The sequence below is a fragment of the Polyodon spathula genome, chromosome 22 (assembly GCF_017654505.1).
Source record: "Polyodon spathula isolate WHYD16114869_AA chromosome 22, ASM1765450v1, whole genome shotgun sequence".
In the NCBI taxonomy this organism is placed as follows: domain Eukaryota; kingdom Metazoa; phylum Chordata; class Actinopteri; order Acipenseriformes; family Polyodontidae; genus Polyodon; species Polyodon spathula.
Window position 1 is genome coordinate 24,130,908 of NC_054555.1, and position 18,225 is coordinate 24,149,132.

An 18,225-nucleotide genomic window follows, 5' to 3' on the forward strand; every position below is an offset into this window, starting at 1 on the left:
CGTGTCACTAATTCTCACTTAGTAAAATGCAGAGGGAGCACTGTACCGACAATGATTAACCCACCTTCCAAAATGCATGTGTGACAAAACCGGTAATATTTTGTATAATGTTTATAAACCGGTATAATGTTTTTTTTGTGTGATCTGTATAAATTGATTTGGTTCCAGATTTGTGTATCATGCAGTTTGAAACATGAATGCTTTTGGCACTGTTAGACGGAAGCCTGAAGTGGAAAGTGTGGTATATAACGGGGGGTTCCCAGTGGAAAGCATGCTGTATAATGGGGGCTTCCCAGTGGACAGCATGGTGTATAATGGCTCTGCTGCTCCTGCTTGTTTCTAGCTCAGCGAGTGTCTGTGCTGCTCTCTGCAGGAGGAGTCTGCGGAGTGGCGTCAGTTCCAGGCAGACCTGCAGACAGCCGTGGTCATCGCGAACGACATCAAATCGGAGGCACAGGAGGAGATCGGGGACCTGCGGCGCCGGCTGCACGAGAACCAGGAGAAGAACGAGAAGCTGGGCAAAGAGCTCGAAGACATCAAGAACCGCAAGTGCGTACTTTCTCTTCTTTCTTTCTCTGTCTCTCGCAGTCTCTCATTTGCTCGCTCGCTCTCTCTCACACAAACCTGTGACTGCCTGATCTCAGGGGCTAAGCAAGGGTGGGTCTGGTTAGTACTTGGATGGGTATTGCAGAGTGTGGTGTTGGGGGACACTCTTCCCTCTCAACCAGTGCACCATAAGTAGCAATCCAGAAATATTATTATCTGTCATGTTGCAACAAAGTAACGTTGTACATGCAGCAGAGAAATTGATGATAATCAAGAATAATCAAGATACATGAATTTAACTGAAACTAAGTATGTAACTTTGTTAGTCATTTGAGTTTTACTGTCGGCGTTTATGTTACCAATACGATAAGGAACTGCATGTTTAGAATTTTAAATGACACACTTACTGAAAGTAATAAGTTTAATTTTTTGTGGCGGTAATAATATTATAATTTACTGTTCATTATGTTGAACAAATCCCTATTTTAATGACATGAAAGGCAGCTGTATTTAGATCCCCTGCTGTTTGAAATTAAAAGACCCCCCGCTCGTATGCATTTCACACGTACAGAACACAGAGCCTTGCACATCACCTCCCTTTGTTTCAATCTGTAGGTGTTTCTAAGTGGAAGAAAACAGATTGTCTTAGTGTTTTGTTACAGCAGTTCTGGGAATGTCTTTTGAGATGTATGTGGTGGTGTCAAATTGAGACAGAGTTGGGAGCTGATTCCGGGTGCTTTTGTTCATTTCAGTTTCTCTGGTACTCCATTGTCCAGCTAAGCTGGCAGAGAGCTGTATCCAGGTGTTCTGAATCTTGATCCAAACAATATAGTTCTGTCCAACAGTACTTGTTAAACAGCCAGCAATCGTAACGGGCACTGTTGTGTGATAGACTGCCGTGATGGATTCTGTCTCCAGTCGGTGAGATGAGGTTAAAATCTCTATAAACACACCTGCAGATGAGCACGGCTCTTTGGGGTAATGGTTTTGATGCTGGCTGGCTCTCATCCGTCCTCCGCCCTCTTGCACAAGCCTTACATCATACTAATGTCTTGTGATTGCATTTTCTTTACGGTGTGCACTTGTTCAGAAGTACGGAATAAGGAAATAGATCTTGGCTCTCACACACTCGCACAAACCCCTGAGCACCTTCCAGGTTACATTTGGTCACCTGAAACTTCCTGACCTTCCTTTCCAAAATGTATGGAGCTCAAAAGAGGAGCAGCATTGTCACAAAGTCATTTCTGCCTGTAACTGTGTGTGTGTGTGTCTGCACAGGCAGGATGAGGAGCGTGGCCGGGTGTATAACTACATGAACGCAGTAGAGAGGGACCTGGCAGCTCTGAGGCAGGGCATGGGGCTAAGCCGACGCTCCTCCACTTCCTCGGAGCCCTCGCCCACCGTCAAGACGCTCATCAAGTCCTTCGACAATGCCTCTCAAGGTAACCCCAGGGCACGCTCTCCCACGCTATTTCACACTTCAGTTTATCTAGTGCCTTCTTAGTGTGACTTGGTTTGATCAACATTGCCAGGATTAGCCACAGCTGGATTTATTACAGCACTGATGAATCCTTATGAAGTCCGCCTATTAGGTGGTAGGGTGAATGCAATCCTGGCTGGCCGTGATGATCTGCTTTTTCATCATGATGATGGTACCATTTGAATGTACAGCAGTATGTTATGCACTCAGATGTACATGCATGTTAAGGAGCTGCTCTGCAGAAACTGCTCCCGCCTATAACAAGTAGTTTTTCACCTCTTCTAGTCATCCCGGGCTCTGCTGCTGCTGCTGCTGCTGCTGCTGCTGCTGCTGCTGCTGCCACAGCCACAGCCACGACCACGGCCATCTCCCGGACGCCCCTGAGCCCCAGCCCCCTGAAAACCCCCCCAGCAGCTGCTGTCTCGCCCATCCAGGTAAGATCAGCAGGGCCTCCTTACCAGCATGGGTGCCTGAATTTGAGAAAACTTTGAAACAACATGTGGTGCTCCACATACTGTGTGAGAAGCTTGTGGTCATTTTCTTTCCTTCTATTGGGTCACCTTGTCTACTCTCTTGCAGGGAGGGTCCACATTTCTGACGTTTGTTTGTGTGTCGGACAGTTCCACCAGAAGATGATTTTATTTGTGTGGAATTTGTGCCGTGGTTGTTTTTGGCATTGTGAAGAATAACTTTATGTATGCGGTGTCCGGATTAGGCATGAAATGCCGGGTTAGCACTTGGTTGGCTGTTAGCAGCTGGATAGTTTGGAAGTCTTCATGTCCCCAGCAGTTGGTATCCCAGCAACTAGAAAAGCTGTTGGTTAGAGGGAGAATGAAGTGGTTTGCAAAAGCACTCAATAAGCTCATCTTGCTCTTAAAAAGGTCACTGAAGATTTAATTAGAGGCAGCTCAAGACTTTTCTGAGAAGTTGGTCTGGGCATTCTTGTCTGGATCTCTCCATTTTAAAAGTATTGTTAATGCTATTTTAAAACAGAATAGTATAAGAGTACATCTTACCTGGTTGGAATCACAGGTACAATATGTGAAATCTATATTTGCCTGAGCTTCGTACAGCTACAGCATTTGCGTGTTCTCACTGCAGAAAGATGGCATAGGAAAGCCAGCTCCAAGATTTTCTTCTGCTCATGAAAAAAAAAACACATCTTTTATACAGAAGCACTGCCAACTCCATGCCTGCTGTCTGTCAAATCACTGGCTTCCCTGTAATTGTAGCAATGACCTGACCCCTTACTGTTGAATTGTCTTTCATGTTATATGTAATACCAGGTCAGCATGTTGAGGATTGCTGTTTACGACCAACCCAAATGCGCCAAGTAAACAACGTGTTCCTTGGAAGCAGGCTGAAGTAGAAGTCATTCTCTGCAGCTAAATGGAGAAGTAATGTCATCAGAAAAAAAAAATTGGAACTTCTATTTAGTTAATATTCTGTCTGTTTTAGTATAGGAAGTTTTACCCGAATATAAACTATTCCTTCTTTTGCAGCCCTCCCTATATGAAACGGCAACCTTATTCAAATTATGTATTATTCATACCTATGCCTTTTTCTTTCTTTCCTGAATGCCATTTTAATGAAATTCATTCCAATTTGAAAGATTGTACCCCCCTCCCCACCTATTTATATTACAGTATCAGGCCTCTTTATACATTTTAAAATAAGTGCTCTTACAGCAGGTGCTCAAACTGATTGCGATTACTCCATTCTGTATTATTATTACAATTTTTTTTAAATTGTATTATTTTTGGGCACAGTTTCAAATACTGTTGATTTTAAATGAACTTTTTGATCATCCTTATTGATTTAGCTGTCATTAACTAAATTCATGTATTGGCTTTTAGTTCTTTCAAGTGATGCAGGGGTGGAAATAATACTCCCATTGCACAGCATTTTGCTCCATTCCTGGTTTTATTATGAGTTTAATCACACACCCAAGCTTGTTACCTATACACTGTGGCTAATCAAGCTTGTAGTAAAACCTGGAATGGGTGAAACTACTATACAGTAGGAGTCTTATTTCCATCCCTGTGATGCAAGTGTTTAGTAGAAAACAATAAATAGTAATATATTTGTATTTGATGCAAGAAAACAATCAGATGAGCGTGCCCAAATATATTACCTGTGGTTTTTTTTTTTTTTTTTCGAATGTAGGTAAACATAAACATCACAGTTTATAATATTGATTAAGAGAATACTAAAGCGGTGCCTGTTCCCAACACTTCATAGAGTGATCTGTTCAATGGCCTAAAGATGGATCTTCCTCGCACTCCAGGTTCAGTCTCGGATTCCCATTGGAATGCATCAGATGATATTTAATAATGCTGATTGCTGACATGCTGTAAAAAGAAATCCATAAAACATTTAGAACCTGCTGGCAGAGTTTTATATATAGACCTACCCCCCAATAAAGCATCTTTATAATGTTCTTGTAGCGCTGAAGGTGACGTACCTTTTATTTATTTATTTATTTATTTTTTAAGAATACAATATGTATATGGAGGAGGAAGAAAATTAGTTTTTAAATTCACCATTTATTAAGAAATGGGTAAAAATGTCTAAAGAGTTGTCTCTTCTACTGTAGCGCTAATTGTGTGTCTGGTGTTTTTTTTTTAATTGTACAAGACATGTCCTCTTCTGCCGTTTTTCTGGGAGGACTGCAAAGCAAACGGACAGTAGACTCTACCCGCAATGTATTACTTCTTGCAAATTGCACATAAAGTGCAGTTGTTTTTTTTTTACTTTCAAAATGTATCCATAAGTTCAGTGCACAGGCTGGGATTTGAAGTACAGTCAGAAGTACACAAAAGGTTTAAATGATTTAAAAATAAGTTTCGGACAAACGCCCTTCAGCTGTGTAAAAAGAAAATTACATGAAAATACATGGTTGAGAGACACTAGCTACATTTTAGATCAACGTGACCATCTGAAGCTTCCTTATAAGGCAGCAATGCAAACAGAAATGGCAGTGTTTGCAAAAGTGCAGGTGAGGAGAGTTCAGCACATGGATTAAACACTCAGACACCCTCACAGCAGCTCAGTCAGGAGGACATTATTTTTCTTATTAAAGAGGAGTCTGGGAGGGGATAATGAATGAGATTAATATAGTTGCTTCTCCATTTGGAAGTGACCCAAGGTGAGGTGTGAAATGAAAAGCAGGAGTGGGAATGATTGCATGGTGAAGTGTGTTCGTGCCTCTTGGCACGTAGCGTCTGTTGGCTCAAACACCCCTCTCCTCAATACCAATTAGCACTGATTTAGTATGTTATGTAGGCAAGATTGCAGTGCACATGTTTTTATGTGTTCTTTTTCTGTAAGTTTGTTTTCCTTGTGAAATGGTGAGCGAATTATTGGATTGAAGCACTGAAATCTCCCACCCACGAGTCATTTAATAGACACTTGAGCATAATAATTTGTGAGCGTTCTTTGCGGTGATTTGCCATGTTTGGCAAACGACCTTCTAGCTCTTTAAGTCCTGTACACAAATACATGTTGCAGTACGTTTTATACATGCCTGGCTAAGCTGAACATGGAAAGACAAGGACAATCAACCCTGTCTTGCTGTTCAGAAATAACCAGGGAAGGGATTCTGTACAAACCATGTAGTAGTAGTAGAGTTACGTTTGGGTTTTTGGTAATAATGTTGCGCGAAATATGTTGATTGAAGTCTATAAAATCATAAATGGAATGGATAGAGTTAACCTAAGACACTACTTCAGAGTTCGCACAGAGAGTAGAACAGTAGGGCATGAATGGAAGCTGAGGAAAAGTAAGTTTAGAACAGAAGGTAGGAAGCACTTTTTAAATTTATTTATTTATTTATTTTTAACACAGAGTTATAAATGCATGGAATGTCCTACTAGGTGACATAGTAGAATCTAAAACATTGGAACATTAAAAAAAAAAAAAGACTAGGTTCTGTGGTTTTGTTCAGCTCATGGATTAAACATTCTGACAGCCTCGCAGGAGCTCAGTCAGGAGGAAATTCTTATTAAAATAGAGTTTGAGAAGAGTCAGGGAGAGGATAATGAATGAGACTAAATATAGTTCCTTCTCCATTTGGAAATGATCCAAGGCGAGGTGTGAAATTGAAAAGCAGGAGTGGGAATCATTACATGGTGAAGCATGGTTTTAAATTGAGAATGGTGTGCTAACAATGGACAAGCCTTGATGGGCCGAATGGCCTTTTCTTGTTCACAAACTTTTTTTTTTCTCATGATGTTGGTTGTTGCTTGGTTTCTTTCAGAGACATTCGATAAGTGGACCCATGTCTTCACCAAAGCCCCTATCCTCGCTCGCAGACAAGCGGCCGAGCTATGCTGAGATCAATGTTCCAGGTTAGTTACCCCGCACTTCATACATCTTCATCGCACACGTCACCATCGGCGATACATGAGCAGTTTGTAGCCATTTTTTTATAAACCCCTTGTAATCTGTGACTTTGCTTGAATTGATGTTTTAGCCTAGAGGAAAGGCATTTTTATTTGTAGCGTAGTGTTTATAAGAAACTCAATACTGCTGGCATCTCAAGCACTTTACATATACCCGCTTGTTATAAAAGAAGCAGCCAAACAAGTTCTTTCAACATAATCTCATTTACTGGTTTAACAGGGCGGAGGCTGGGTGTGTATTGGTCACCCCGCACACTGCAAGCAAGCATCTTAACCACTATGCAAAAGAGCCATGCTTGTCTACATTTGTGGTTTATAGCGCTTATAACCCAATCTAATCTCCAACGGGACAGAATCCTCCATGACGGTGCATCACACAGCAATGCCCATTGCCTTGACAGCAGCCATACATGTAGTACGTGCATTTATAAATACATGTCAAGCACATTGGAGCATTAAAACATTTGTTCCAGTGCAATGGAATATTAGATAGTCTGAAACCTTGATGAAATTTAATGTAGTAATTGAAAGGCAGAGGATTCCATTCATGGATTTCTTTGAGACCAGATTTATATTGGAGTCATCCGGCCTCCTTCAGTGATCAATGCAAGTGTACTGGGGCATGGTGAGGGGCAGTTGTGGAATCACTGCCAATAAAAAAAGTGCCAGTAAAGGAAATTAGCGCTCCTTGTCTTCATTTCAATGACTGTCCTGTATGGCTACAGTTGGATGTTTCCCTCTTTTCAGTATTAAATGAATATGTTCTAATGTGAATCTATTAAGTGGATAGCTGCTGTAGTATTGTTTCATACTGGTGTTGGAGCCTAATGGTGGCTCTTTGCGATTTAGAAGTTGCCATGAATGCTATGTTTGTTATAGTGTTATCTCTTCAGTGAATGACGCTAATCTTGACTGGTCAGGAGGACACCTTGTAAAGGGAACCTTTTTCTTTTGAAGAAAAGGTCCAACTGTAAAACAGGTGGAACAGAATCCAACACTGAAGTTTAATGTGTTTGTACAAAGGTGACTGAAAGATCTTTTATTTGGACAGATGAATCCGGACTTTCCCCAGGTCTGCACTGGAAATGAGAAGCCTGACTCAAGTAGATGTGGAATCAGTACACTTTATTTACAACATAAATATCCAGAATAATTGTAACTGTGCATATCTGTTATTCATCACTGCACCTGCAATACGTAGCTGGTTCGTGCTTATTACCCAAGCCCTTTTAAATGACTGCAGAGTACAAACAGTCGTTAATCCCAATGAGAGGATGAGCAGTGATGTTTTACCATGACAGGAGGGCCCCAGAGCTCATGGCTACAGGGCGAGGACCAGTAATTGGAATTGTACATAAATGGCATTTCACACCAGAGGAGTGGTAAACAGCTCTTCAGTTTCAGTTTACAGCCATCATCAGCACTTGCATTAGTTTGAATTAATTAGTGGGCTGAAGTAGTAAGATTGATTTACTGCTGGAGGAAAAAACCTTCTACTAAGTGTAGCCTGCATTACAGTTAATAGCTCACTAAGCATTGTAGAGCTTAGAATATACATTATCAGTGAATCATTAGCGAATGTGAAATCCAGCAATGTCATTGCTCAGAATGAAATTGCTATTGGTATTATCCAGTGCAGCAGTGTTGATGCTAAAAGGTTGTCTCGTCAAGCTCTGCCATATTGATATACATTTGGAAGGGCAATGTTCCTAGACTGTAAATTATTGGCGAGATGACACGTGCTCCAGGGACGAGGACTTCAATCCTTCCTGTTTTCCAGCTTGTAAAATCAACATCCAAATATTAGCAACTTTTTTTCTTTTTTCTTGTCTCCTGATTTGCCTGCAGGATTTCCTGTTTTTGTATGGTTTTAGTTTTGCTGTATTACCATATGCGTATGTACGTTTTCTCATTGAATTCTTCTTTTGTATGGTATTTGAATATCAGTGGGCCGAGTTTATAGCTGTATCTTGAGTTTGGAAAGCCATTCGATGGAATCTGAGGTTGCCAGATGGATTCCATTTGTACCCCTGCAAAAAGCGTATATTGGGCAGTGATCGGTGGTGTGAGTGATGGATTTCACTTCACCACAATCACAATTAGGCAACTCCTTAATTCCTCACTTATGGAGGAGGCAGCCACACTGCCCATGTGTTGTTCTATCATGGTTAAGTGTAGTCCAGTGTCTTCGAGACAAGGAGAAGCCAGGTTAGTCACCAGTGCCTTGTGGCTAGAATTAATGGAATATAAAGAAAGATCTTAATGTGCAGTTGTTTCTTTGTTTCTACTGTAATTGTTCAACAAACCAGCTCTTATATTCCTTCATGACTTCTACTCACATCTTCGAGACGCTGCAAGAGTGTCTGAACCACAGCCCCAGTTATTAATACCTTATCTTTTAATTAGCTTCAGGAAATTGCACACATTCAGATTTATTACCGTTTTCACCCAGGAAATGAATGAAAACTCCTGCCACTCTCATACAAATACTGAGACCTGATTTATGTTCCATTGGATTAGGGTTACATGTCCCCATGTGTTGCTGCAACTGTTTAAATAACGCACCTGTATTTTTTCTTTTCATTGTTAACATCTTGACAACATTTTACACTTCTAACTTTTAAAGTCTGTTTCAAAGTTCTTTTCAAAATGTCCTTTTAAATCATTCTAGGAAGAGTGACAAACATAACAAGTGCTCTGGTTTTTCTGTTCCCTACCACACCGTGGATTGCTACTCTTTAAGTGGGTCATGTTTGAACAGAATGTGGGGTTGTACGGAATTATTGTTTTAGCGGATGGGGAGAGGGGAATCGGCATTTGCAATGACTCGAGCTGCTGTGTGGGGTTTGTGATTGCTGCTTGATTTGTCATTACAGCAGGTGATTCTATGTCCTGGGGTTGCATGGGTGAGTTTTAAATAAGTGTATACAGTGGCGCTCAGAAGTATTGATCACCTGTGATGGTTTCAGATACTCAATCAATTGTTAGGTTGCCTGATTTGTATTTTTACATGTTTAACTTTGTTACATTTTTATTTTTGCCTTTTTTGGTAAAAAAAAAAAAAAAAAAAAAAAAAAAAAACAGTAACAGATGGTGACAAACTATTTGAATAAGTCTTTTAAAGCATTGCAAAAGACTTTGTTAAAATTTGGCATCACCTTCATGCACTAGTCCCATGTCCTGATGCTTTTGAAAAGACCAGTTTCGGTTGCTCTGTGCTTGATAACTGTCTTCTTCTCACTAACTTGATTCGGTAGTGCTCAGTTGAATTTAGGACTGGGTCAAGGCTGGGCTGTGAACTAAGAATCTTCATGTTTCCATTGCAGTGTTGAAAAAGTGTAATCCAAATCAACACATATTGCATGCTACTCGAGGATAGGGGGAGTACTATTGGAATGAACAGAGACGTCAGTACTTATGGGCACCACTGTTTACAGTGGTTTTTTGTTGCTTATTTGTTAAGGGTGAAAAGCTTTGATTAAAACATACAACTGATTGATTTTGGAAGTCCTTCAGAATTAGTATTATTCTGCTTCAATATTCTGTATTAGTGATGTTTCCCCTCAGCTGTCCCTGTACTCAGATTTTCGCCCAATGCCTCTGCAGGCTTTGTGCTGTTAACTCCCTGCCTGGCTTTGTTCATCCCGATTCCTGGAAGTCCAGCAACGCTGTGACTTTTCCACTCTGTTTGCACCTTGACAGCACAGTCAACACACAGCAGCAAATATAGCTGAAAATAAACTTGAAACTCTGAACTGGAGCAGCAGAACTCTGAACCATTGCAAACATGTATAAAAAAAGAGAATTGTAATGAAGAAGAAACATCTGAAGCTATTCACTCTTACTGCTGTATGATAATCTCACTGCTAGCTGCCTCCTGTCTGCAAATTTGTTTTTAATCACAGTGGTGATTGTGTTTGGTATTTTGATTCATGTTCTTATTCTTTAATCAACTGGGCCAGGTTTTTGTGTGCAACAGTGTATCATATGTAATCACTGGCTTACCAAACTCTCCCATTTGTAATGAGGTGTATATCCATTATTCTACCTCTTGTGAACTCTCAGAAGTCTGTCTATAAAAGATTAGAAGATGCTGAGATGTCTGGAAAACATAAAACATGGTGCTGTAAATCCCCTAGGATGGACTGTTTTGCGCTCTCCAGCTTTCTGACAAGCAAGGCTAGAGCTAAAAGCTGATACATTCATTCAGTATTTATTCCCTTGAATTCAAGGCTGCTCACTGGTACTTTTTCTCAAATTCTAGTAAAACATGTTGACTGATGCCGTCAAATTTTAAACCTTTGAAGGTGTATAAAATAACAACTTTCAGGTAAAGCTCAAGAAATGTTTTTTTTTTTTTTTTTTTTTTTTTAACTTTAATATTTGGTTGTTTTGAATCAGCCCGATATATAACTTTCAGCTTGATCATATTCAGAAAGTAACAAATAATTGCTTCAGTTAAAAAATTCAACAATAATACGGTTTAGCATTGAGACAGATGCAGTTTCTGCTACTTACACAGCTCCAATCCATTTATCGGCTTTTGTCACTGAATTGATTTATGCCATCTTTCAGGCATCGGAAATTAAATTTTTAACATAACAATATAGCTGCCAGATGGAAGACTCTGATGAAATTATTAGACGCTCTGTGATTTTATTTGCCTGACAAGCTTTGTATGCTCTTAACACTCCCTCTGCTTTCTGATGAACACCGTTTAGGATGGCCGTTGCAATACAGTGGGGATGAAGCGATAGGGTTAAAAAACATGTTATAATAATTTAAGGTGTCTAATCCAATAGAGAAAAAAAGAATTCGATAATGAAATTCAGTTGGTATTGTATAATGCATTGATTGGCCAAAAAAGTACGGCCTTAATTAAAACCCCAGTAGCGTAGCTGCCGGAAACAGATTTGTCTTGTCCAGCGTTGAAGGTTTTCATTGATTAGTAGCACATGCTGCAGAGCTTATCACAATATGCTGAACACCCCTGCAGAGTTTTTAGGGTTTTTTTGCAAATGTTGCCATTTGAGGAACACAGGTGTCCACTATTATGTGAAGTCACTGAGATCTTTCTGCATACCATGATTGTTGCTGAATAGTTGCACCCAACTTGCGCACAGCTTGCTATAGGTCTAGTGGATTGTATTGGGATGTTGTTTGATGCCGTGATCTCTCTCTTCCCAACTAAATGCATTCACAATTACGTATTTCAGACTGCATTTAAATATATATCAAGTTAAGCAGACCTCGGAATTGAAAATGTAGGTAATAAAATAAAAAAAAAAAGAATTAGCTACTGTAATTGGTTGATTTTATGATCATAGATCACAAGCTGTAGGATAAAAGATAATCCAGGCAAAGAACAATAGGTCATGATTTTATAATGACAAATTTATAAATAAGAGTGTGTTGGGGGGACTAACACTAAAAGTAAAATAAATAAAATAAAATTGTCCAGTTACCCTATAACACAAAGCTCTCATACTGGATCCTATGTACAGAAATTAGATCACATGACATTACCTTATTGAAGAAAGCAATGCATATTCTTGTAACCTCTTTGTGTTAGTGATAAATTAGGCTAATTCAGGATGAGACTTTCCTTTTAAATCTCTCTGCTCGTTTGGTTGAGTTCAGATGTGTTTTTTAAACATCTTGGCAGCAGATAAATGGTATCCCACCAAGAATGTCTAGACACAGACAATGTAGCAGAAAATATTGCTACAGGATTCAAATACAGTCGCAGACAAAGGTATTGGCACCCTGCACTTAATATGAGATTTATTCAAGAAAGCATGTTAAATACAAGCATTTAGTGAACATTAGCAAATACAAAAGCATTTAAGCAATTTCAAATATTTGTTCATGGCAAAAGTATTGGCACCTTTACATTTAAAAGTCTGTAATGTAGTGGAAGTCATTTTAAAAACAGTTTCATTGATTGAAAACCATTACACAGTAATTAAGCTGTGTGCTTGATTCCTGTAATCCATCAAGTGTAAAGCAGAATGCTAATGTAGATTATGCCTGAGTTTTGTGAGAGATCAGTCAACAAGGTTTTCAAGCTGTTGCTCTGCTCTCACGGGTTGGAAATAAGACCTTTCAATCTTGCTCAGTTTGTGTTTGCCCTGCTGTTGCATGTAGTTTGTTCCAAATCACATTTCGTGAACAGCATGGCTGTGCATTCCCCATGGCGGTGAGCTGTAGAATATGTGTCTGATTTATCCCTGGGCTTCACAAGGTTAAAGGTGTTATGAAGTCATTGGTGGCTCTGAACCTCAAGTACAGCAACAGTCTTTAGGATTGCTTTGTTTTCCAGTTCACACAAAAAAAAGTAGTGCTTGTTTTTTTTTGCTAGTTAATATTAATTTCCAATAAAACAGATGCTCTTAGGAGCTTGGGATCAGGGAAACTCTTAAGAGTGAAAAAGCAGGTCTTTATCATTTTTTCCCCTAACATTGAGTTACCAGAATTGAGCTTGAAATGACCCCAAATGGTACCTAGATGCCTGGCTGTTTTTCACGATATGTGTCTCGTTCCAGTTTTAATACATGCCTCCCACTACATTAAATGATCTAGAATACATACTGCAATGCACATTCTATATATAATTCCTTGCTACTGTTCGAGAGACGGTCATGTTTTTTAGTGTTACCCTAGACTGCACTGTATTTGATAAATACTAATGCTTAATCATCCATTGCTCATGCTGTATTGCTTGGCATTAATGTCACAGTATTTAATGAACCCAAAAGAAAAATGAAGACCAGTGGTTTTTAAGACAAACTGCTTGACTCCAAAACCATTGAAATAAATGGGGCTGTCACAGTCTCTAGTGCGGGGAATGATGAAATGTAAAACTGCTTTTGTGTTGGTGTGTTTTTGACGATCACTCCATTATTTAAACATTATTTCCCAGTGATGACAGGCTGTTGTGGAGTTGACAGGCATTGTTTAAACAGCTGGGTTGGCGCTGATGATGAATTGTTAGGCTTCGTCTATTGAAGCTGAGATAGCAATACAATTTAAACTTTGATATAGCAGCTTTCACATAACGAAAAATACCCATGTGGTAAAGATAATAGGTGAAAATTAAACCAAAAGCTACATTTTACAGCTAACTGCTCTGTCTTGCGATTGGTCAGTTGTGACTATTCCATAGATCGTGCTCTGTCTCCTCCTACTTGCCATGTCTCAGTTTTATCTGTCTCTTTGTATACACACATATACAGTACATAATACCATACTGTAAGCTTCAGTAGCTGAACCCCGTACCCCACGGTTTAACGTGGTCCCAAACACAGAGTCATCACGACAAGGAGAAAGCTGCGCTAACCTCCTTTTAATAGTACATCAGTTCAATTAGATATGCTTTTTTCAGCAGTGTCAGCACAAAGTGGTATCGGAATCAACTAGTAATGTAGAGGTGACTGTTACTGTTGACATTGTCGTCTCACCCTGCATAATCTCACCATTGTCAATTTTAAAAAGGACCATTGCAGATTAAGAGAGCTTTTGTATTATTGCATGAAACATTATGGGTTCATCATGTGGTAGGAAGGGATGTGACACAGCCTCACATGACCGAGAGAATGTAAAGCTACTGATTTTAGGAATATGGTTGCTGTGGACTTTAAGAAATGTATTGTGATGCACTTGTAGAGTGGATAGCCAAGCTGCTGCACAGGGGAACCGGGAGTAGGGAGCCGCTCAGTAAATTCTGTTCCTTCTACTCACAGAGCACCTGATGAGAACCTCCTCGACCGGCAGGCCAGCATCCACACTGCAGAGGGGCCCCACCATCGACTCCTCCAAGTCTATCTCAGGTCAGTCACTGCAGGGAAACCTGGGGTCTCCGACCACAAATCCTTGCATTTCTCTCCACACACATGTCAAAGAGGACTGGCTTTGCCCCAGTGATCGGAGTTATTAATGTATCGGTCACTTCTGGTTTAACAAATGATTATCAACGACGATTAATCAGGCATGGATTTGATTATTTCTAACTGCCGTTTTTTTATGTCAAAGTTAACCACATCGTAATGTTTGCAAAGTGACTGCTGGTGAAATGTTTTATTACTTGAGGCAACAGTGTCACGCTATGATGTGAACTTGTGGTTTACATGCATACTACTTTTAAGGAAGTGTCTGGACAAAACAGTAGTTTTTAACCTGCAACATTCACATAGAAAAACTGGTAAATGCAGCAATACACAACCGAATAATCCTCAACAGGAGCTGTGTAAAGAAGTTGATTTGAACTGCGGATTCCCGGCTCCAATCAAAGGGTTTGGATTTCTAATACATGGTGCTTTGAAATACTTATTCCAGAGGTGAAACTGTGTAGCTCACTGCATTAAGCTACTGATTTAGGGAAGTTCAACGCACTGTTAAACTAATCCACTCAAACAAATGCACAATTCCTTAGATTCCTGTTCAGTCAGCTATTGCAATATTAGAGGAAGTGGTAGCTATGTTGTTATAAATGCGGATGTTATTAACATCATGGACGTTGTCTTTTTAAATAAAGGTTCGCAATAAATGTGCAACCATGGCTGTTTATTTATTTTGTAATAACCACCATTCTACAGAAATGCAGTAAGTGGGTGTACCAGCTTTTTTGCATCTCATTTGAATGGGATTTGAAGAGCAATAACGTGCCTTTAATGAAGCGATGGCACTTTAACAACTAAAATAGAATTCCTGTTGCTAAGGAAACCAAACCGTGAATAATACATTTACAAGCTGGTTCTACGTGGAACTGAGGGATTTGTAGTGCAGATAACTCTTAATTGATCTCATTCATTACAAGCACATTAAAAAAACCAAAAAAAAACAAACATGTTTTATATTTAAGAACACAATTCATAATGCAACTGTAAAAACCTGTTTAAAAAAATAAAAAAAAAACTGTACAAAAATATCCCAGATTAGGTTCCTGCTTATTCCTGTTGAACCTTTATCAGAACATTTGAAAACCTGAGAGAATGCGAACTGCTCTGTGTGGTTATTTACTTTTTACATACCTAATAAAGATGCATACAATTCAGCATGCTGCACTATTTCCTTATTGTTTGGAAGTTAAATATATTTTCTTGAGGCACTAAATGCAAGCACCTTGTACACTTGGCGTGTCTGTGGGAGCAGCAGCTCATTTCTCAACTGAACAGAAACCTGTGACTCACAGCCGGCCTGGCAGATGCTTGACGTCTCTGTTAAGCTCCTGCTACCTTTTCTAATAGGATGTCATCTCTCGATTTCTTTCAAGGCTCATTTCATTAAAAGTCTTCCTCTGATCAAAGAAGTGGCAGGCCTAGACAGAATATGTAGAGTGCTATTGACATCAAATATCGCCTTCCTGCCCTCTGTATTAGTCAAGCTATGCTAAGTACAGCTGCGTCCGGTTGGGATTTAATCATTCATTTTGATCCTTTATTCTGATTTTAGTGTCGATTTTAGTGCTGCAGATATGATACACGCTACTGCAGACCACTACCTGCACGCCAGTTTTTCTGCTTTTTGACATGTATAACTAGCTGCGCAGGTCAAAAAGCGCTCGATTCCAGTGTGTGAGTTTGTGTTAATGGAGATTATGGATTTCCAGGAATCCTGGATGGTTTTTTAAAAGGCTGCCTGTTGGTATTTAATTAACAACGTGTCAAAATGCTCATCTCCCTGGAGTTTACTCAGCCGCCCACCTCTCCTCCCCATGCATTGTGCCTCTCTCCCGAGGAGTGTAACGAAGCCAGGCTGGAAATGAAGATCTCCTACTCGCCCGCTGTCTCCACCCCACTGGCAATCTGCCCGACCACAAGCCTGATAAATGACTGGCCCTCTCCCACTCTCTTAATTAAGTGAATATAACAAAGGGCTAGTCATCCCACTGTATACTAGAGTAAAATAACAGGTAATACTTTGTCATGTGGAATGCCATTGTATTCATCACCTGAAAATGTGATGAATGCCCCTGTTTGTGACAAAGCCCACAGTTTTTATTCATGTTTTAAAAAAGCTTCTTTTTTTTTTTTTTGTGGTGCCAACATATCTAACTGTCCACTTGAACGTGGTATAAATATGCAGCTACAGTACATACATGCACAAGCAGTGTGTTTGCTATTGAACGAACGGCTGCTAAATGGTCTCCCCTATCTATTGTATGATCGTTATTTCTTTATTGAACTTTAGCGAAACCCATACATCTTCCAGTCTCTTAACAGACTTGTTGGCCTCCATGGAAATCTCAAAACTCTTGTTTCTGGTCTTAATCATTTTGTGTCAATATGTTCCTTTCCTATCGAAGACCAATGAAGTCCAATCTCTTACACACAGGGCTGATGAGAAGCGACCGGCAGGTTAATTTAACATGCTTGTGCATTGAAGTGGTTGTTGGTGTTCCCCCCCAGTGTCTCGGAGAAGCAGCGAAGAGGTGAAGCGTGACATCTCTGCTCCAGACGGTGCATCCTCATCCTCTCTCATGACGATGAGATCAGCCTCTCCCCAGCTGTCTCTCTCCTCCTCCTCCCCGACTGCCTCTGTCACACCCACAGCTCGCAGCCGCCTCCGGTAAGCCAGCAACAAAGCCTCGCACAGTCAAAGATAACCACACTAATGTAAACAAACTGGTAAGCCAACACAGACTTGGACTGATCAAGCAACATGCAGGTGAGACTAAACTATCTTGGTAAATATTTGCTATTACAATCATATTTACAAGATAATGTGTCACATCGCAGCTTTTAACTTTGAACTCTGGAGGTACAGTAATCTACAATAATCTCCTACGTGTTGATTTCCACATATAATAGTATGCTATCACATAGCATACAATTCTTCCTCAAACTGCATTACAGCATACAGAGCATGTGGTTTGAAGTGCTTAGATCCTGGTTACATTTAGTCAGGCTGCTCATATTAAGATGCTTTTATTTAAAATGTATTGAGGACATTTATAAATGTCACGTAAAATGTGGTGTTACCCAGTTGAGCCACTGTAAAAGACACATGCACACAAGTCTTGAGCAGGATGGTTCAGACAGGAGCTACAGACATCAAATAATTATTTTCTGCAGAAGCCTTTAGTGTTCAGTATGTCTATTTATTGATAAAGGTTGCAACGGGAATATAGTGGAGGGGTATGTACGAATGTCATACTTGCACATATCCAGTTGTGATGAAACTTGATAAGGACATTGGTTCAACGCTGATGTTTCCACTTGTATAACATTTCAGCTGTAGTGGGAATATGTGCAGTATGTTCTCTGCCTATTTAAGTTTTATATATATATATATATATAGAAACTACATATTTAAAACGCTGCATTTATCTCATGTTAGCCACAACAGAAGCCCATTAGCTACTTAACGTGAGTAAGTAATGTGGAGTAAATGGACTTTAAAGTTCCAAGAATGCCAGCTGAAGCTTGTTAAGGCTATTAACATGTGCCTGTGTTCTATTGAATTGGATTGCTGGATTTGAGACAGTTACTAGCATAAGTAATACTGACAACAAAAGACACTTGGCTAATGAATGAAGTGGTTCTTGAATTTTAAGCGATTTTTCCAACTGATTTAAATTAACAGCTTAGCTAGTGGGGAATTGGGCACAAATAATTATTCGTTTTTCTTCTGCTGTTTTTAAAATTGCACTGCCTCACAACTGTTGGCTTTTACACTTGAATACCATTCCTTGGTGTCTTGTTTATCTTTCATTGTTTACCGCTGCTTTGTTGACATTCCAAACAGTTTATAGTCCCAAAGGATGCAGCAGTGAGAAGTTCAAGTTTTATAATGGCT

At 39.7% G+C, this 18,225-nt stretch overlaps 1 protein-coding gene across 2 annotated transcripts in view; it reads left to right on the forward strand.

Moving 5' to 3' along the window:
* LOC121296950 (cytospin-A-like) overlaps positions 1-18,225 on the forward strand; it is a 62,914-nt gene that overhangs the window by 24,420 nt on the left and 20,269 nt on the right. For both annotated transcript variants that reach the window (XM_041222911.1, XM_041222910.1), the window contains exons 7-12: positions 374-549; positions 1,825-1,988; positions 2,312-2,460; positions 6,285-6,375; positions 14,172-14,258; positions 16,836-16,995. In XM_041222911.1, coding sequence (XP_041078845.1) covers positions 374-549; positions 1,825-1,988; positions 2,312-2,460; positions 6,285-6,375; positions 14,172-14,258; positions 16,836-16,995 — 827 coding nt within the window. The remainder of the gene's footprint in view (positions 1-373; positions 550-1,824; positions 1,989-2,311; positions 2,461-6,284; positions 6,376-14,171; positions 14,259-16,835; positions 16,996-18,225) is intronic.